The sequence below is a fragment of the Anolis carolinensis genome, chromosome 5 (assembly GCF_035594765.1).
Source record: "Anolis carolinensis isolate JA03-04 chromosome 5, rAnoCar3.1.pri, whole genome shotgun sequence".
Taxonomy (NCBI): Eukaryota; Metazoa; Chordata; class Lepidosauria; order Squamata; family Dactyloidae; genus Anolis; species Anolis carolinensis.
The window spans coordinates 100,990,879-101,008,910 of record NC_085845.1 but is presented as its reverse complement, the minus strand read 5'-3'; the positions used below and the strand labels follow the sequence as shown (position 1 = coordinate 101,008,910).

The following is an 18,032-nucleotide window of genomic DNA, read 5'->3' as shown; positions in this document are numbered from 1 at the left end:
TGGGGGAGCGACGCAAGTTACTCTAAGCACAGTGTTGGCAGCAGAGAGGAATCTGCTGCCAATTAGTTGCATTCTTTGTATCTTTTGTTCCTTGGCTTTCGTTTCGTTTATACCCAGGCTGACGCAAGCAGTTTGTTTTTACCCGGATTAAACTCCGGTTTAATCCGGTTTATCTTTTGAACATTTACTTTTGCCCCTTTTTGCTCCTAAAGGCAAAAACTGCCTGGCCCTTGTGTTTTACGGGCATTTTTGAGTTCTGTAATCTAATAAACTCTGTTACTTTGAATCTTGTGGCGTTCTGTCCTTGACAGATTGCCCAACGCCCATAAAAAGTTTATTGCAGCAATAAACCCGTCAGGAAGACGATGGATGAGTTACGGGCCAAAGTAGACCAATTGCAAACGGCTTTTACCGTTAGCCAAACAGCTCAGGCTGTGAAAGGACATGTTTTGACTCCTGAACGCTTTGACGGAACCAGGTGCAAGTTGCCAACCTTTTTGGCACAAGTGGAGCTTTATTTTTCTCAGCTCAGTGCTCATGCTTTTCCTACAGACACTAGCAAGGTGGCCTTTATTTTGAGTTTGTTGACCGGTCCCGCAGGACAATGGGCCACTAATTTAATTTTGGGAAATGACCCAGTCAAGGACAATTTGAATAATTTCAAAAAGTTGTTAACTGATACTTTTGGGGATCCTCTCCGCACGGAGAACGCTGGGTGGGCTCTGTATCGGTTGAAACAGGGAAAGGGGACTGTTTTGGATTACTTAAATAAGTTTAACCTGTATCGCCACCAGCTGGATTGGGGGGAAAATGCATTCATGCTTTTATTTACTGCCGGGTTAAGTGATATGCTCCAGGATGAATTAGCACGCTTGGAGCCGGCTGAAAGCTGGGACGCCTTAGTAGCTAAGGTGCTGCGTTTAGACGCAAGGTTCGAGGCTCGTAAACACTCAAAAGCAATGTGTGCGCCACCCATGCATGTAACCAGGGCACCTGTGGTGATGGGGGAAGAGCCCATGGAGCTTGGGGTCTTTAAAAAGCTGTCTACAGAGGAAAAGAGCCGTAGGAGGCAGCTGGGCTTGTGTTTGTACTGTGGGAATGCTGGGCATTTTGCCAAAAATTGTAATGTGAAACCTTCCCAGCTTTCGGGAAAAGGCCAGCCCTAGTGCGACGTGAGTCCAACGCACTAGGGCTCCTCAAGCAGTCAACTGAGGGGAGGAAGCATGTTTTCGTACCCATTACATTATCTGTTGGGGGAAGGGAACTTGTTTCTACTTTGGCACTGCTGGACTCAGGGGCTACGGTCTCCTATGTAGATATTGAGTTTGCTAAGAAGCATGGCATTCCTAGAGTGCGCAAGGCATGCGACGTGTGGGTGGAAGGAGCAGATGGGAGACTGCTGGAGACTGGGGTGGTTAACCATGAAACCTCAGCAGTAACGTGGGAGGTGCAGGGAGTAACGGGAACGTTTGTGTGGGATATTACGAGCTTGCCTAGATATGATGTGATCCTGGGGATGGATTGGCTAGCTGTAGTAAACCCACAAGTAGATTGGGCAACACGTAAAGTGATCTTAAAGAGGCAGGATTGTTGCACTCTAAATGTTACTCATTCTGATATGGAGGGAGTGCCTGCTGAGTATGGGGAGTTCTCTGATGTATTTTGTAAAAGAGAAGCGGACAAATTACCACCGCACAGGCCATATGATTGCGCCATCAAGTTGGCAGAAGGTGCGAAACTGCCAGCAGGGAGGCTGTATGCCTTGACTGTACCGGAAAGGCAAGCTTTGCGGGAGTTTCTAGATGAAAATTTAGCCAAGGGGTTTATTCGCCCATCTAGTTCTCCAACTGCGGCACCAGTATTCTTTGTAGCCAAAAAGACTGGGGAACTTAGGCTGGTCTGTGACTATCGGATCCTAAACAAATACACCATTCGGGATAGGTACCCGCTCCCTTTAATCTCGGAACTGTTATCAAGGGTGCAAGGGGCTAAGGTCTTTACCAAGCTTGACCTGCGGGGGGCCTATAACTTAATCCGTATACGGGAAGGGGATGAATGGAAGACGGCATTTAACACGTGTTTCGGATGCCACGAGTTCCGAGTCATGCCTTTTGGGCTTTGTAATGCTCCTGCGGTATTCCAGAGGTTCATGAACGATGTGTTCAGGGACCTAATTGATCAATTTTTAGTGATTTATTTGGATGATATCTTGATTTTTTCTAAGGACGAGAAAGAACATCGTCAACATGTCAAGCAGGTTCTGCACCGACTGCGGGCTAATGGGCTTTTCGCCAAGGCTTCCAAGTGCGTCTTTCATGTGCCTGAAGTGGAGTTCCTAGGTCATGTAGTGTCAGGTAGGGAACTTAAAATGGACCCACATAAGGTTGACGCCGTCAACTCATGGCAGGAGCTGAAGACTAAGAAGGATGTACAAAGGTTCTTGGGTTTCGCTAATTACTACCGGGAGTTTATTCCGAATTTTGCAAAGCTCACGGTACCTTTGACGCAGCTTCTGCGCAAGAAACAGCCATTTGTGTGGGGGCGGGAAGCTCACGAGGCGTTTCTACAACTAAAGTCTAGTTTTCAATCGGACAACATACTAACCCATCCTGATGTTGACAGACCGTTCGTGGTAGAAGCGGACGCTTCTAGCTACGCGTTGGGGGCTGTATTGTCTCAGAAGGATTCCTCAGGGACCTTGCGTCCCTGTGGATTTTACTCGCGGCAACTAACACCCTTCGAGCAGAACTATACCATATGGGAGAAGGAGTTGTTGGCGATTAAGGTGGCGTTTGAGGTGTGGCGGCACTGGCTTGAAGGGGCACGGCACCAGATCGTGGTCAGATCTGATCACAAGAACTTAGAGCACTTGCAAACAGCAAAGAAGTTAAACCAGCGTCAAATCCGCTGGGCTTTGTTTTTCTCCAGGTTTAACTTCAAGGTGCAGTTCGTGGAGGGGAAGGCAAACTTGCGGGCCGATGCTTTATCCCGCAAGCCGGAATTTAAGACCAATGAGCAGGTAGTATGTCAGACCATCTTGCCTACTGCCTCTCTGTGTGTTGTAGATAATGAGCTTGGGTTACATGACCAGATCCTTGAGGCTCAGAAGGATGATGTGTGGACTCAGGAGCAACTGATGCTGCTCTCTGCAGGTAACCGTACCATACTGTCGCATCTCCAGGATCAAGACGGGGTATTGGTGCGTAGGGGGCAGGTTTACGTACCAGTAGGGACCCTCAGGTTGGAGGTGATTAGAGCCCACCATGACGAACCCATGGCTGGGCACTTTGGCAGGTTCAAGACCGTACAGCTTATCACCAGGAGCTACTGGTGGCCAAAGATGCGGCAAGACATTCTGCGCTTTTGTGACAGCTGCGCCGTTTGTCAGCAGAGTAAGACGCCTGTTGGGCGCCCTAGAGGGTTGTTATCGTCTTTACCTGTTCCGGAGAGGCCATGGCAAATCATTTCCATGGATTTTATTTCAGATTTGCCTAAGTCTGGGGGTTATACTTGTATTTGGGTGGTGGTGGATTTATTTAGTAAACTGGCTCATTTTATTCCTTGTTCAACCATTCCGGCGGCCCCTACGTTGGCCTTACTATTTACAAAGCACATCTATCGTTTGCACGGAGCACCCGAGGTGATTATTTCAGATAGGGCTCCGCAATTTGTGTCACGCTTTTGGAAACACTTCCATGAGTGTTTGGGGACTAAGTTAAACGTGTCTTCAGCTTTCCATCCGCAAACGGATGGACAGTCGGAACGGGTTAATGGGCTCTTAGAGCAGTATCTGCGTTGTTTTTGTTTAGATCAACCCACGGCTTGGGTAAAGTGGTTACCGGTGGCGGAATTTGCTTACAACAATGCGGTGCACACGTCTAGTCAGCATACGCCATTTGAGCTAACTTATGGTTTTCACCCACGGGGAGGTGTGGCGCCGTCGACCAATGTGGTCTCTTCGGACCCTGTGTACCGCTCTTCGGAAATGGCTGCATTGCATGATGTTGCCCGTCGCTTACTGTTGGAAGCTAAGGCAACGCAGAAGACTCAGGCTGACCGCCACAGGCAGGCAGGGGAGGAGTTGGAAGAAGGGGATTTGGTGTGGTTATCTTCCAAACATATTAAACAGGCTGGGGGAAAGTTTGCGCCTCGGTATTTGGGTCCCTTTCCTATCGTTAAAAAGATTTCTTCTGTTGCGTTTCGTTTGCGTTTACCGTCTAGTTTAAAGGTCCATCCAGTCTTTCATCGTTCGCTGTTGAAACTTGATACCTCTAGTCGTCGTGGTGCTATAGCGGAGGGTATCGCTGCCACTTCTCCGCCATCGGGGGAGGAGGCCTTTGTGAGAGGGGATAGTGTTATGATTGAGCCTCATGGCTCTGTTACTGACAGACGTGGGCGTAAGACTCCTCGAGAGTCAGATACTCTCGAGGAGCGAGAGAGAAAAAGACTGCGAGACATATTTGCAGCACCATCTGACGAGGAGTCTTTCGAAGGGTTTACGGAGAGAATGGAGGAGGGGCTGGTTAGCTCAGAGGAGGATGAGATGGATTGGACTCGGGTAAGGGAGGAAGTGGGTGCCACTGGCCATGATGGGACAGAAGATGAATGGGGACCTTCAGGATTAGACCCATGGTTTAGCTGGAGGGATGGGACGGGATCCACAGCTGGAGATGCTGTTGGGCGTAGTCAGAGGTGTTCCAGCTCTGACGAGGAAAGTGATGAGGAAACGCCCGGGTTAACGAGGACAGCTGACAGTGATGAAGATTTGTAACTGGCATAAAATGGGGCTTGAGAGCAATTGCAAATTGCGTTGGGCAAGGTAATCTGGGCAAACGCTTGGGATCCGTGTGTGTGTGGGACGCTTCCCTGAAGACTTGTGTGCTTTCCTGTGCTGTGACGTAAGTTGATTGGAATCCAGGGTCAGACGGCGGGAGGGATTGTGTGGGCATTTGTTTGTGCAAACCTGTGCTTACTCTTATTAGCTTGACCTTCCGTCGTCTTCTTGACGGACGCCATCTCCTGCTTTGAGAACTCGGACTGAACTGACCACGGCTTGTCTTCCCCCCTTCTTGGACTTGGAAAAACTACAAACGTCTGCTTCTGGCTTTGATCTACGGAACGGAACTGGTCTACTCAACTGCTACAATCCTTGGCTGATTTACTCGTGTTGGAGATCCTGTCTGCTGTGTGTGTGGGGGAGCGACGCAAGTTACTCTAAGCACAGTGTTGGCAGCAGAGAGGAATCTGCTGCCAATTAGTTGCATTCTTTGTATCTTTTGTTCCTTGGCTTTCGTTTCGTTTATACCCAGGCTGACGCAAGCAGTTTGTTTTTACCCGGATTAAACTCCGGTTTAATCCGGTTTATCTTTTGAACATTTACTTTTGCCCCTTTTTGCTCCTAAAGGCAAAAACTGCCTGGCCCTTGTGTTTTACGGGCATTTTTGAGTTCTGTAATCTAATAAACTCTGTTACTTTGAATCTTGTGGCGTTCTGTCCTTGACATCAGCAGCACTTAAATTTTAACCAACAATTAGTTCACACTCTGAGCAAATGATTAAATATGATTAGATAACAGGTATATACAGCAGAGGTAAAATTTCCACAGTTTAAAAAAGAATAACTGTTAAAAGTTAATTTGTATTATAATTGCAGTGGGTTCTTGGTGTCCACTGGGGCTTTGTTCCAGTACTGGGGCTTTGTTCCAAATAGCAAAATCAAGGTTTACTTTTTGGGAGATGGGGGTGAATGGTCTTCACACCATGGATGGTTGAATCTGTGGATGCAGAAAGGGCTAACTGCATAATGCTTTTGTTTTTTCACTGTTAAGACAGCCAAATGCCCAATTTTTAAAAAGTTACAATAAATCTTCTGGCACTTTCAAATGGATTTGTCAGGATAATCATTAGATCATTCACAAATGCACTAAATCTGTATAATTACTTTTTAACCTTTTTAACCTTTTTGTTTTTCCTAATGATAAAAAGCTAGCTATAGGGAGCATACTATGCCCCTACTAAACTCCACTGGTTGCTGACAAGTTTCTGGGCGCAATTCAAAGTGCAGGGTTTTTTTAATCATGTCAGAAGTGACCTGAGAACATATTGCAAGTCACTTCTGGTGTGAGAAAATTGGCCATCTACAAAGACGTTGCCCAGAGGATGCCCGGGTGTGTTACCATCCTGCTGAGAACTGACAGACGGGAGCTCACCCAGTCTCGCAGATTCAAACCGGCAACCTTCAGGTCAGCAGTCCAGCCGGCACAAGGGTTTGCCCCATTTCGCCATCTATAAAGCACTATATGCTTCAGGTTCAGCCTGTCTTCAAGACCACATCTTTTTGGTCACTATATTTGATGACTTACTGAGTGATCACTGTGCATTTTATGAGGACAGATATTGTACACAGCTGCTATTTTATTGCTTGTCGGGTTTTTTAGTATTTTTAACTGATAGGGGTTTTATCGCTGTTTTATGTGTAGTGGGGTTAATTTTAATTGTTATTAATTTTACCTCTTTGTATTCTATTGTATTTGTATTGTGTTTCACTACTGCGTGCATCCTGTGAGATGCCCCGAGTCCCTCCAGGGAGGTGGCGAGAAACAAATAAAGTTGTTTATTATTATTATTATTATTGACACAACGACGTTGTATGACACAGCAAACAAGATAGATATGCTGGATTTCGGTTCACAAAATCACAAGTCGAACACTTCCCAAGTGTCTAGGACTGTGTGATGAATTTTCGGATGATGCGTGCAGATCCCAGTAAGGTAGCCTTTTGCAGTTGGCAGATCGTAATTTTGTCAATGTCTATTGTTTCCAAATGCCGGCTGAGATCTTTTGGCACGGCACCCAGTGTGCCCATCACCACTGGGACCACCTGCACTGGTTTCTGCCAGAGTCTTTGAAGTTCAATCTTGAGGTCCTGATAGCGGCTGAGTTTTTCCTGTTGTTTTTCTTCAATGCGACTGTCACCTGGGATGGCAACATCAATGATCCAAACCTTGTTCTTTTCCACAACTGTGATGTCTGGTGTGTTGTGTTCCAGAACTTTGTCAGTCTGGATTCGGAAGTCCCACAGTATCTTTGCGTGTTCATTTTCCACAACCTTTGCAGGTTTGTGATCCCACCAGTTCTTAACTGCAGGGAGGTGATACTTGAGGCATAGGTTCCAATGAATCATTTGGGCCACATAGTTGTGCCTCTGTTTGTAGTCTGTCTGTGCAATTTTCTTACAGCAGCTGAGGATATGATCAATGGTTTCATCGGTTTCCTTGCACAGTCTGCACTTTGGGTCATCAGCTGATTTTTCGATCTTGGCCTTGATTGCATTTGTTCTGATGGCTTGCTCCTGGGCTGCAAGGATCAGGCCTTCTGTCTCCTTCTTCAGGGTCCCATTCGTGAGCCAGAGCCAGGTCTTCTCTTTATCAGCTTTTCCTTCCATTTTGTCAAGGAACTTTCCATGCAGTGTTTTGTTGTGCCAGCTGTCAGCTCTAGTTTGTAGTGCGGTTTTCTTGTACTGGTTTTTTGTCTGCTGTGCTTTGAGGAGTTTCTGATTTTTGACTTCAATCAAAGCAGGTTCTTCACTTTGTTTTACATATTCTGCCAGGGCATGTTCTTCTTCTTTGACTGCTTGTTTTACTTGCAAGAGTCCTCTGCCCCCTGATCTTCTAGGCAGATACAGCCGGTCAACATCACTGCGAGGGTGCAGTGAATGATGAATGGTCATAAGTTTTCTTGTTTTTCTGTCCAAATGGTCCAGTTCCATCTGTGTCCAGTTTATAATGCCAGCAGTATATCTTATGACAGGTATGGCCCAGGTGTTTATGGCCTTGATGGTGTTGCCTCCATTGAGCTTGCTTTTGAGAATTTTTCTGACCCTTTGTGTGTATTCTTTACTGACCACAGTTTTCACATGTTCATGCTTGATGTTGTCCAGCTGTAATATGCCCAGATATTTATAGGCCTCTGGCTGGTGACACCTTATTGTTTGGCCATTGGGCATATTGATGCCCTCACTTTCAATTATTTTTCCCTTCTTCAATGCCACTGTCGAACATTTGTCCAAACCAAACTCCATGTTGATATCAGTGCTAAAAATTCGGACAGTGTTGGTCAGAGATTGGATTTCAGTTTCCGTTTTCCCATATAGCTTCAGGTCATCCATGTACATCAAATGTGAAATTTTGTGAGAATTCTTAGATGTTTGTTTTTTGTAAGATTGTTGACAGAGGGATCATGGCAATAATGAAAAGCAGAGGGGACAATGAGTCTCCCTGGAAAATTCCTCTCCTGATGTTGACAAGTCCATAACTTTCATTTCCAACAAACAGTTCAGTTTTCCAGTGCTCCATCATGTTTTCAATGAAGGTGCCAACGTTTTTACTAATCCCGATGGCATCCAGGCACTTGATGATCCAGCTGTGTGGGAGTGAGTCAAAGGCCTTTTTGTAGTCAATCCATGTCATGTGAAGATTAGCTTTTCGGCTCTTACAGTTCTCCACTCTTACACTCTTACAGTTGTTATTATTATTATTATTATTATTATTATTATTATTATTATTTAATATCTCTATTCAGAATCTCCAATACTAAAGGGGCCGGGCTGTGGTGCAGGCTGGTGAGCAGCCTGCTGCAAGAAATCACTCTGACCATGAGGTCATGAGTTCGAGGCCAGCTCGTGGCGGGGTGAGCACCCGTCAATTAAAAAAATAAAAAATAGCCCCTGCTCGTTGCTGACCTAGCAACCCGAAAGATAGTTGCATCTATCAAGTAGGAAATAAGGTACCACTTATAAAAGTGGGGAGGCAAATTTAACTAATTTACCACGTTGGAATGAGGAAGTGCCGTCATTGGATGATGAAATGGATGATGAAGCAGCTGCTCCCCCCTGTGGCCAGAATCGAACATCCCCTCAGGAGAAGGTTAAATTGCCTCTGCGTCTGTCTCTGTCTCGGTTCTATGTGTATATGGGCATTGAATGTTTGCCCTATATGTATATAATGAGATCCACCCTGAGTCCCCTTTGGGATGAGAAGGGCGGAATAAATACTGTATTATTATTATTATTATTATTATTATTATTATTATTATTATTATTATTATTATTAAAATAAACAACAATGATAACATCAAACATCATTGTTTACTTCCCTTTTGTATCTGATATAGGTTAGACAAGTCGCTATTAATTAATTAGCCCTACAAAAGTAAAAAAAAAAATGACCTCAGCTACAGACTATGATTCTCTCAGTTCAAGCTTCAGAATTTCTAATGGTAGATTTAAAACATAGAAAATAATATTATTTAAATTTCTGCAATAGTAACAGGTGAATTTCTAGAAAAGAAAAAGCCCTGTGTTGTACTTTGAAGGCAGGCAGGAAAACATAGCTAGAATTTTTGCATGCCTCAGGCACATTTTCTTATGAAAAAAAACCTATACAAATGTGGGCAAGAGGGTAGCCAAAATAAAATCATACCTTCATTATAAGACTTCCATGACCATCCCAATCAATTTGCATGTTCTCTCCATAGCTGAGGCGAACAGCAGACATGACAGTGTGCCAGATATGGAGAGCTCCTAAAGGTGGGGGGAGGGATCAGATATTTGAATGAGAAACTTACAATAACCCGAGAAATGCAATCTGCATTGGTACTGTATCCACAATATATTCCAAAATCTGAGTTAATTCTATTGCATTTATCTATTTAAAAAAAACCAAGACCTTTAAATACTTATTGCAGTTGATCCATTATCAATTGCTTGTCATACAATTTAGAAACAATCTAAATTATATTTCATACATGTTGCCTTTATAGTGTAGTATTGTAAGCAAGTCTTCACATACATATTTTCCTGCAATGAACACTGGACTTCTCAACAATGCGCAATACACTCATCTGACAACATTTGCTTTTCTTTACAAAATGTTTTTAATTAATTTATTAAATTAAATACTTTAAACATTTGAAACATAATACGAATGGGTTGCTGCGGGTTTTCTGGGCTGTATGGCTGGGTTCCAGAAGCATTCTCTCCTGGCATTTCACCCACATCTATGGCAGGTATCCTCAGAGGTTGTGAAGTCTGTTGGAAACTAGGCAAATGGGTTGTCGAAGGCTTTCATGGCCGGGATCACAGGGTTGTTGTATGTCTTTCGGGCTGTGTGGCCATGTTCCAGAAGCATTCTCTCCTGCGGATGCCTGCCATAGATGTGGGCGAAACGTCAGGAGAGAATGCTTCTGGAACATGGCCACACAGCCCGAAAGACATACAACAACCCTAGGCAAATGGGGTTTATAGAACTGTGGAATGTTCAGGGTGGGAGAAATAACTCTTGTCTGTTGGAGGCAAGTGTTAATGTTGCAATTGGCCACCTTGATTAGCATTGAATAGCCTTACAGCCTGGCTGCTTCCTACCTGGGGGCATCCTGTAACGAGGTGTTACAAGCTGGCCCTGATTGTTTCCTGTCTGGAATTCCCAGAATACAGCCCGGAAAGCTCACAGCAATCCTGTGATTCCAGCCATGAAAGCCTTCAACAACATATAATACAAATGTCTTATCTCACCTTCTGTTCCCAGATCTACATCCTCCCAACTCTCCCATTATTTACATAGCATTATAAAAATACAGCACTGTCAATTCTAATACTTCTACAATATTCCACCTCAATCTTTCTTGGACATTTGGTGGTTTACATTCACCACTGCTTTTATACATGAAACTACTAAATGGTTTCCAAGTTTTATCAAATAGATCTTCCTTCAATTTACCTTTTTCTAATATTAATTTATAAGTTAACTTTTCTGATAGAGCTATCACCCATATCCGATTTAACTAATTCTTTATCCATGGAATGTCCAGGGTGGGAGAAAGAACTTTTGTCTGCCTGAGGCAAGTGTGAATGTTGCAATTGGCCAGCTTGATTAGCATTGAATGGCCTTGCAGCTTCAAAGTCTGGCTGCTTCCTGCCTGGGGGAATCCTTTGTTGGAAGGTGTTAGTTGGCCCTGATTGTTTCCTGTCTTGAATTCCCCTATTTTCTGAGTGTTTTTTTTCCCAACATTCTGAGAGAATACTTCTGGAACATGGCAATACAGCCCAGAAAACTCACAGCAACCCATTTCCCATATTGTCATCCAAGATTCTTTAAAGGTATCAGAAACTGAATGTGGGAATTTTCCCATGCAATACATCTGTTCTACCACTTATATAGGAATCTGGCTATTTGGTATAGGAAAACAAATGCACCCTCTGGCCTAATATGGGGTACTAGTAGAAACATGACTCACCTTGCATGAAAGGAAGTTGTATGTCCTGCCCATTCAAAGAGATGCCGCCACCATGTTTTAGTTTAATAGTGTAGTTCTCATCCTGAAGTTGAACAAAGACTGAATGGGTGCATACCGCATCAGGATCGTCTGCACACTAAAGAGAAATCAAGGTGTTAAAACAGTGTTACTCTTTCAATTTTGCTGTCCTGTGATGGATCTGACCATTTGTTTTAATAACAATTTAGATCTTGCCACAATAAACACTATTATTGATAAATCTGGCTACATGCACCTATATGATCAAACAACATCACAGTCAACAAAAGAACACAATTTTCAATGAGACAATGGCCCCATCTGCACTGCCATTTGATGCAGTTTGAAACTACATTATGCGATAGTGTAGATGGGATCAATGTGGGTATACCTACACATATTTAAATTGGTTTAACAGGCATTCCCTTTTTTCAAGGAAATGGGATGGGAGTTATGAGCTAAGAATATATCAAAGATAAATTATCAGCTCCATTAGCAAATTTCAGAAATTAGGACTTGGCAAGGAAATGGGATGCCAAGCTATACCACCATACTGTTATAAAATTGATATACATCTGTTTTATAATTACGCTTAGAATGCTGTGTCAAATCAACACATAGATCTGATAGTGTTGACATTCCTCCAAAAGTCAACTCAAAAACCAGACAGACAATGCAGGAACACATGCAGCACATCAGCAAATATGAGGACAGTGTTTCCTCACTTATTGCAGAGGTTACGTTTCAAGACCACCCGCAATAAGTGAAAATCTGTGAAGTAGAGGAGCTATATTTATTTTAATATTTACACATTATATTAGTAGTTAAGTGGCCTTTTTTGTTTGTCTGTACAGTTCAATACACAGTAATGTTATGTAGTAATTATTGTATTTACGAATTTAGCACCAAAACATTGCAACATTTACTACAAAAACAATGACTACTAAAAGGCAGACTGCCTTGGAGAATACAGAACCTTGGATAAGTGAAGCTTGGATAAGTGAGATTCTACTGTAGCAGAAGTTATTATTACCTGAACTGTCTCTATAAAGACAGAAAATTTGTTCTCCTCACAATCTCTAGCAAATACATAATGGCAGATGCCACTGAATGTGAAATGCTTGTTGTCAAAGCTTTTGAAATGAGATTGGCCAGTGACAAAGCATTCACCTATGGAGGAAAAGAAGAAAAATGATTTTAAATTAAGTCAAACCAAAGCATCTATTTAAAATAGAACGATCTTGCTCTTATTAAGGCAAAGCAGAAACAAAAGTAGACATTGTGTTGATGTTGTTCTGTGCCTTCAAGTCATTTTCAGATTCAGTGTGGTTTTCTTGGGTTGAGATTATTTCATAGAATAATAGAGTTGGAAGAGAAAACATGGGCCATCTAGTTCAGTGGTTCCCAACCTTTTTTTTTGACCAGGGACCACTCTCCAACATTAGTAACAAAAGGATTACAAATCAGTTTTTGGTCAACTTTAGATTCGGTTTGGTTATTTGGGGTGCTGATTCAGAAAATTGCATTGGATAGACCACATCAGCTCTAGTTTCTGATACGGAGCATATGCCATCCAGTAGTAGCCATGTGCTTGCCTACATAAAACCATATTTAATAATCTAGAGTTGATGTGATGTATCCAATGCAATTTTCTGAATCAGCACCCCAAATAATTCCAGGAACAGGCTTAAAAACGAAGACACCAAGTTGCCCCTGCTTCCAGATGCCACATGGAATGACTCCACTCAGGGGAGGAAGGAGGAGGAGAAGCAGCAGTCAGGAGGCTTGTTACCGCACCTTTCATGGGTAGTCAGCCTCTCCCCTCCTGACATCCCCATTGCCTTGGCACTATAAGAGTGTTTCATGAGACCAGTTGCTCTTGTTGCAACAGTGTAGTAACTGTGAGGCCACGGACCATATTTCAGTTCTTGGGGACCACTGGTGTTCCACAGACCACAGGTTGGGAACCACTAATCTAGTTCAACTCCTTTTGAATTACCCAAAATTTTCATGGCTGAGTATGGAATTGAGGCTTGTCACTAGAGTCATAGAAAAACACTCAGGCCACTACTTCTGAGGACTGAGGAAAAACATATATTGGGCTTTGGCCCTTTAAAGTTCCCTTTAGAACAGGGGTCCTCAAACTTTTAAAGCAGAGGCCCGGTCCACAATCCTTCAGACTGTTGAGGGGCCGAATTATCATTTGTATGATAATACATGTATATACACAATATATATATATAGTGTGTGTATATATATATATATATATATATATATATATACACACACACAATATAATTTACAATAATATATAATAATTATAACATATTGTATATACATATAATATTCATAATATTATATTGTAATACGATATAATACTAATAATACAATATAATAATATTAATTATATATTTTATTTTACATGTAATATTACTAATAATATTACAATATATTGATACAGTACAATACAGTAATTTATTACCAGTATTGTACTATGCTAATAATATAATATTGTATGTAAATTTAATTTGTAAGCCTCTCTGAGTCCCCTTCGGGGTGAGAAGGATGGCATATAAATGTAGCAAATAAATAAATAAATAAATTTGAAAGGAAAAAAACCCCAACAAATTCCTATGCACACTGCAAATGTCTTATTTGTAAAGCAAAACAACAACAGCAACAGCAACAACAATGAAAGAACAATACAATATTTAAAAATGAAAACAATTTTAACCAACATAAGACTATCAGGATTTCAATGGGAAGTGTGGGCCTGCTTCTAGCCAATGAGATAGTCGAGTTAATTAGGATTGTTGTTGTTGTTGTGTGCCTTCAAGTCATTTCAGACTTTGGGCGAGCCTAAGTCAAAAATTATTTATTTATTTATTTATTCATTTATTTATTACATTTATATCCCGCCCTTCTCACCCCAAAGGGGACTGGGAGCAGCTGTATGTACATACAATATATTATATTACTAGCATAGCACAATATTAGCATTATATGTCATCATATTGAACTATACCACTATACTGTAATATTATATGTAATAAATAACATATAATTAATATTATTATATGGTACTAGCTGTGCCCGGCCACGCGTTGCTGTGGCGAAGTATGAGGCCCCTTCTACACAGTTGGATAAAATGCACACTGAAGTGGATTATATGGCAGTGTTGAGTCAAAATAATCCAGTTCAAAGCAGATAATATAAGATTCTAAATGGGTTATATAGCTGTGTGGAAGGGCCTTGAGTCTACACTGACATATAATCCAGTTCAAATCAGATAATCTGTATTTTATAGGCAGTGTGGAAGAGGCCTAAGTGAGGCCTAACTCTTCCTGTCCCCTGGGCTGAGTGGGTTGCTAGGAGACCAAGTGGGCGGAGCTTAGCCTTCTAACTGGCAGCAATTGGATAAAAACAATTATTCCTCTCCCTCTAATTAGGACTTTATTTTTCTTTTCTTTTTGTTGTATGAACGTAGAGGCATGGATGAAAGGTTGTGCTGCCAAGTTTAGTGTTTCTGGGAGTTTTGTTGTTTTGTCCTAGGCCGAAATTTCATTACCCTTTCATATATATATATATATATAGATTATTATTAGTATTATATTGTACATGATAATATTATTATCAATATTATACATATATACAATCTATTATATTATTAAAACTGGTATAAAATATTATATTATAAAACTGAGGGCAGGGGCCAGGTAAAAGACCTTGGAGGGCCGCATTCGGCCCCCGGGCCTTAGTTTGGGGACCCCTGCTTTAGAATAATAATAGTTCACCTTACGTAGAAGTTCTTATAAAAAATACTGAAGTATAAAGGGACTACATACAAGTGAGAGACTGAATAACTAGTAGAAACAGATGTTTAAAAAATTAGGCAGAAGGCAGGTTTCTTCACTGAGTAAAACAGATGAAATACATTCACTGCTCCTTCTCAATCCCAAGATCAACATACCTGGGCAGAGTTCATTGTCACAGATCCAGAGGCCATGCCTACAAATACTGGGACATACAAATTTAATAAATTAGATATATGGACAAATTTAGTGTCTCTTGCTAATGATGTACCAGTGTTGTGTGTGTGAGAGTCTTCAAGTCATCTGCCAACTTATGACAATCCCATGAATTTTGTTGACTTTTCTTAGACACCAATAACTCAGTGATGGTTTCACCAGTTTCTTCCTCTGAAATACTGCCTACAACATTTGATATTCATTGGTGGTCTCCCATCCATGCACTAACCAGGACTAAACCTATTTATACAGCCTAGGAAGTTTATGCCCGCATTAAACATCTATCAAAGAAATGTCATTGTGGGAGAAGGAAGTTTAACTCTGTTTCACACTAATATACAAATCCTCCCTTCTATTGTCAATAGCCATAGAGAAAAAAATAATAATACAGTAGAGTCTCACTTATCCAACACTCGCTTATCCAACATTCTGGATTATCCAACACATTTTTGTAGTCAATGTTTTCAATACATCATGATATTTTGGTGCTAAATTCGTAAATACAGTAATTACTACAGAGCATTACTGTGTATTGAACTACTTTTTCTGTCAAATTTGTTGTATAACATAATGTTTTGGTGCTTCACTTATAAAATCATAACCTAATTTGATGTTTAATAGGCTTTTCCTTAATCCTTCCTTATTATCCAACATATTCGCTTATCCAACATTCTGCCGGCCTGTTTATGTTGGATAAGAGAGACTCTACTATACAACCAGTTATTTTATTGCTTGTTTATCTTCCCTGTAACTAATAGCAGCTCTGGAAAAAGAACAAGTTTCTCCTCTTGTAATACCCTAAATCCTAATATCTTATTTTTGCTACCATGGCATATGTCAATAAAACAAAAAAGATAATGAACAGTGACCCCAATTATCTATCTCCCCTAAAAGTATAGTTTAGCATTGACAAAATACTGTGAGATCTTCTGTGCCATATTTTAAATGTGGCAATTCTGTCCTTTACATTTTATTGCCTATGAGTTTTATTGTATTAACTTTTTTTCTATGAACACATGCTTGAATATTTATATGTAGCCCTTGAAAATCACTGTGTGCTTCACAACACATTTCCCAAAACATTCCTAATGCATAATCATACAAGGTCTGAAATGTAATAGAAGGAGCCAACACCCCAGTCCCTGGTGACTTGTGAAAATATTCATCAATTTCATTACACTATTATATTTACCATGAATTGCAGTCCTGATAGACAGAAGAGCCAGGAGCATAACGCTTGCCAGAATGTGTGCAGGAACATTCAGAGCTGTCAACACAGACATCTCCATCTAGAAGCTTGCCCTCTAAATAAGCCACCAAATGGGGAGGGGGGAGAGAAGAGATTAAATTGAGAACTGTGCATGCGCTGCATTCTAAATTCAGTTTCTATTTTATTTTATACAACAAATTTTAATACTTATAAATTATAACTTTTATAACCTCTATGAGACTCTCTAGGAGAGATTAGTGGGTGAATCTTAAAAGGGTCTGGGATTATACACACACACACACACACACACACACACACACACACACACACACACATATATATATACATACACACACACACAATCCAGTGGTTTTCAACCTGTGGGTCCCCAGATGTTTTGGCCTTTAACTCCTAGAAATCCTAACAACTGGCAAACTGGTTGGGATTTCTGGGAGTTGTAGGCCAAAACACCTGGAGACCCACAGGTTGAGAACCACTGAATAATATTTTTATCAAAGGCTTTCATGGCCAGAATCACTGGGTTGCTGTGAGTTTTTCGGGCTGTATAGCCATGTTCCAGTAGCATTCTCTCCTAACATTTCACCTGCATCTATGGCAGGCATCCTCAGAGGTTTATTCAGACGTCTATTTGCCTCTCTACTGAAAAGAGCTAAAACCAACTCACTTGCATCTGAAATATTTTATTTATCAGTTCAATAGATGGTGGGAGTGATTTATCTGAATTTCAGCAATGCATTTGATAAGATTTTGTCAAGATATTTTAATTAGTAAGTTAACTAGACATGTATTCGTTTTCTTCATGTAGCTGCTTCAATTTTGTCAGATTTTCTGGTTGCTACTTTTAGGGAATGTATTCTTAGCAACTCCTGCCAACCTAGCAGTTCGAAAACATGCAAATGCGAGTAGATCAATAGACGCTCTGGCAGGAAGGTAACGGCGCTCCATGCAGTCATGCCGGCCACATGACCTTGGAGGTGTCTATGGACAACGCTGGCTCTTCGGCTTAGAAATGGAGATGAGCACCAACCCCCAGAGTTGGTCATGACTGGACTTAACGTCAGGGGAAACCTTTACCTTTACTATTCTTAGCAATCTCCTAGACCAGGACAAAACATTGTTTTTTATATAAAACCAGGGTATGGCTAACTGAGTAGTTTGAAAGACATTCTTTCTTCTATCTGAGTTTTTAATGTTTTTATTATAATGCCATGAATACAAGACTACAACTCTTAAAAATCAGGAAATAGGAAATATAGATGTTGAATAGTATCTGAGAGATGGGAATTAAAACCCACAGAATACTACAGATCATCATTCAATGTCTCAAACATGAAGCCATCCCCTTGTCAGCTCTAGATGTCCATGTGGGGACATGAGAGAAGCCTCCCGCAGGATGGTGAAACATCAAACATGCAGGCGTTCCCTGGGCAACGTCCTTGTAGATGGCCAATTCTCTCACACTAG

The 18,032-nt window shown here is 41.4% G+C and overlaps 1 protein-coding gene across 1 annotated transcript in view; it reads right to left on the bottom strand.

Moving 5' to 3' along the window:
* The window catches only part of vwf (von Willebrand factor), a 197,532-nt gene that overhangs the window by 139,206 nt on the left and 40,294 nt on the right, over positions 1–18,032 (bottom strand). The window contains exons 9-13 of the mRNA XM_062981993.1: positions 16,530–16,641; positions 15,280–15,326; positions 12,343–12,479; positions 11,292–11,427; positions 9,479–9,579 (exon numbers count right to left, since the gene is read on the bottom strand). Coding sequence (XP_062838063.1) covers positions 9,479–9,579; positions 11,292–11,427; positions 12,343–12,479; positions 15,280–15,326; positions 16,530–16,641 — 533 coding nt within the window. The remainder of the gene's footprint in view (positions 1–9,478; positions 9,580–11,291; positions 11,428–12,342; positions 12,480–15,279; positions 15,327–16,529; positions 16,642–18,032) is intronic.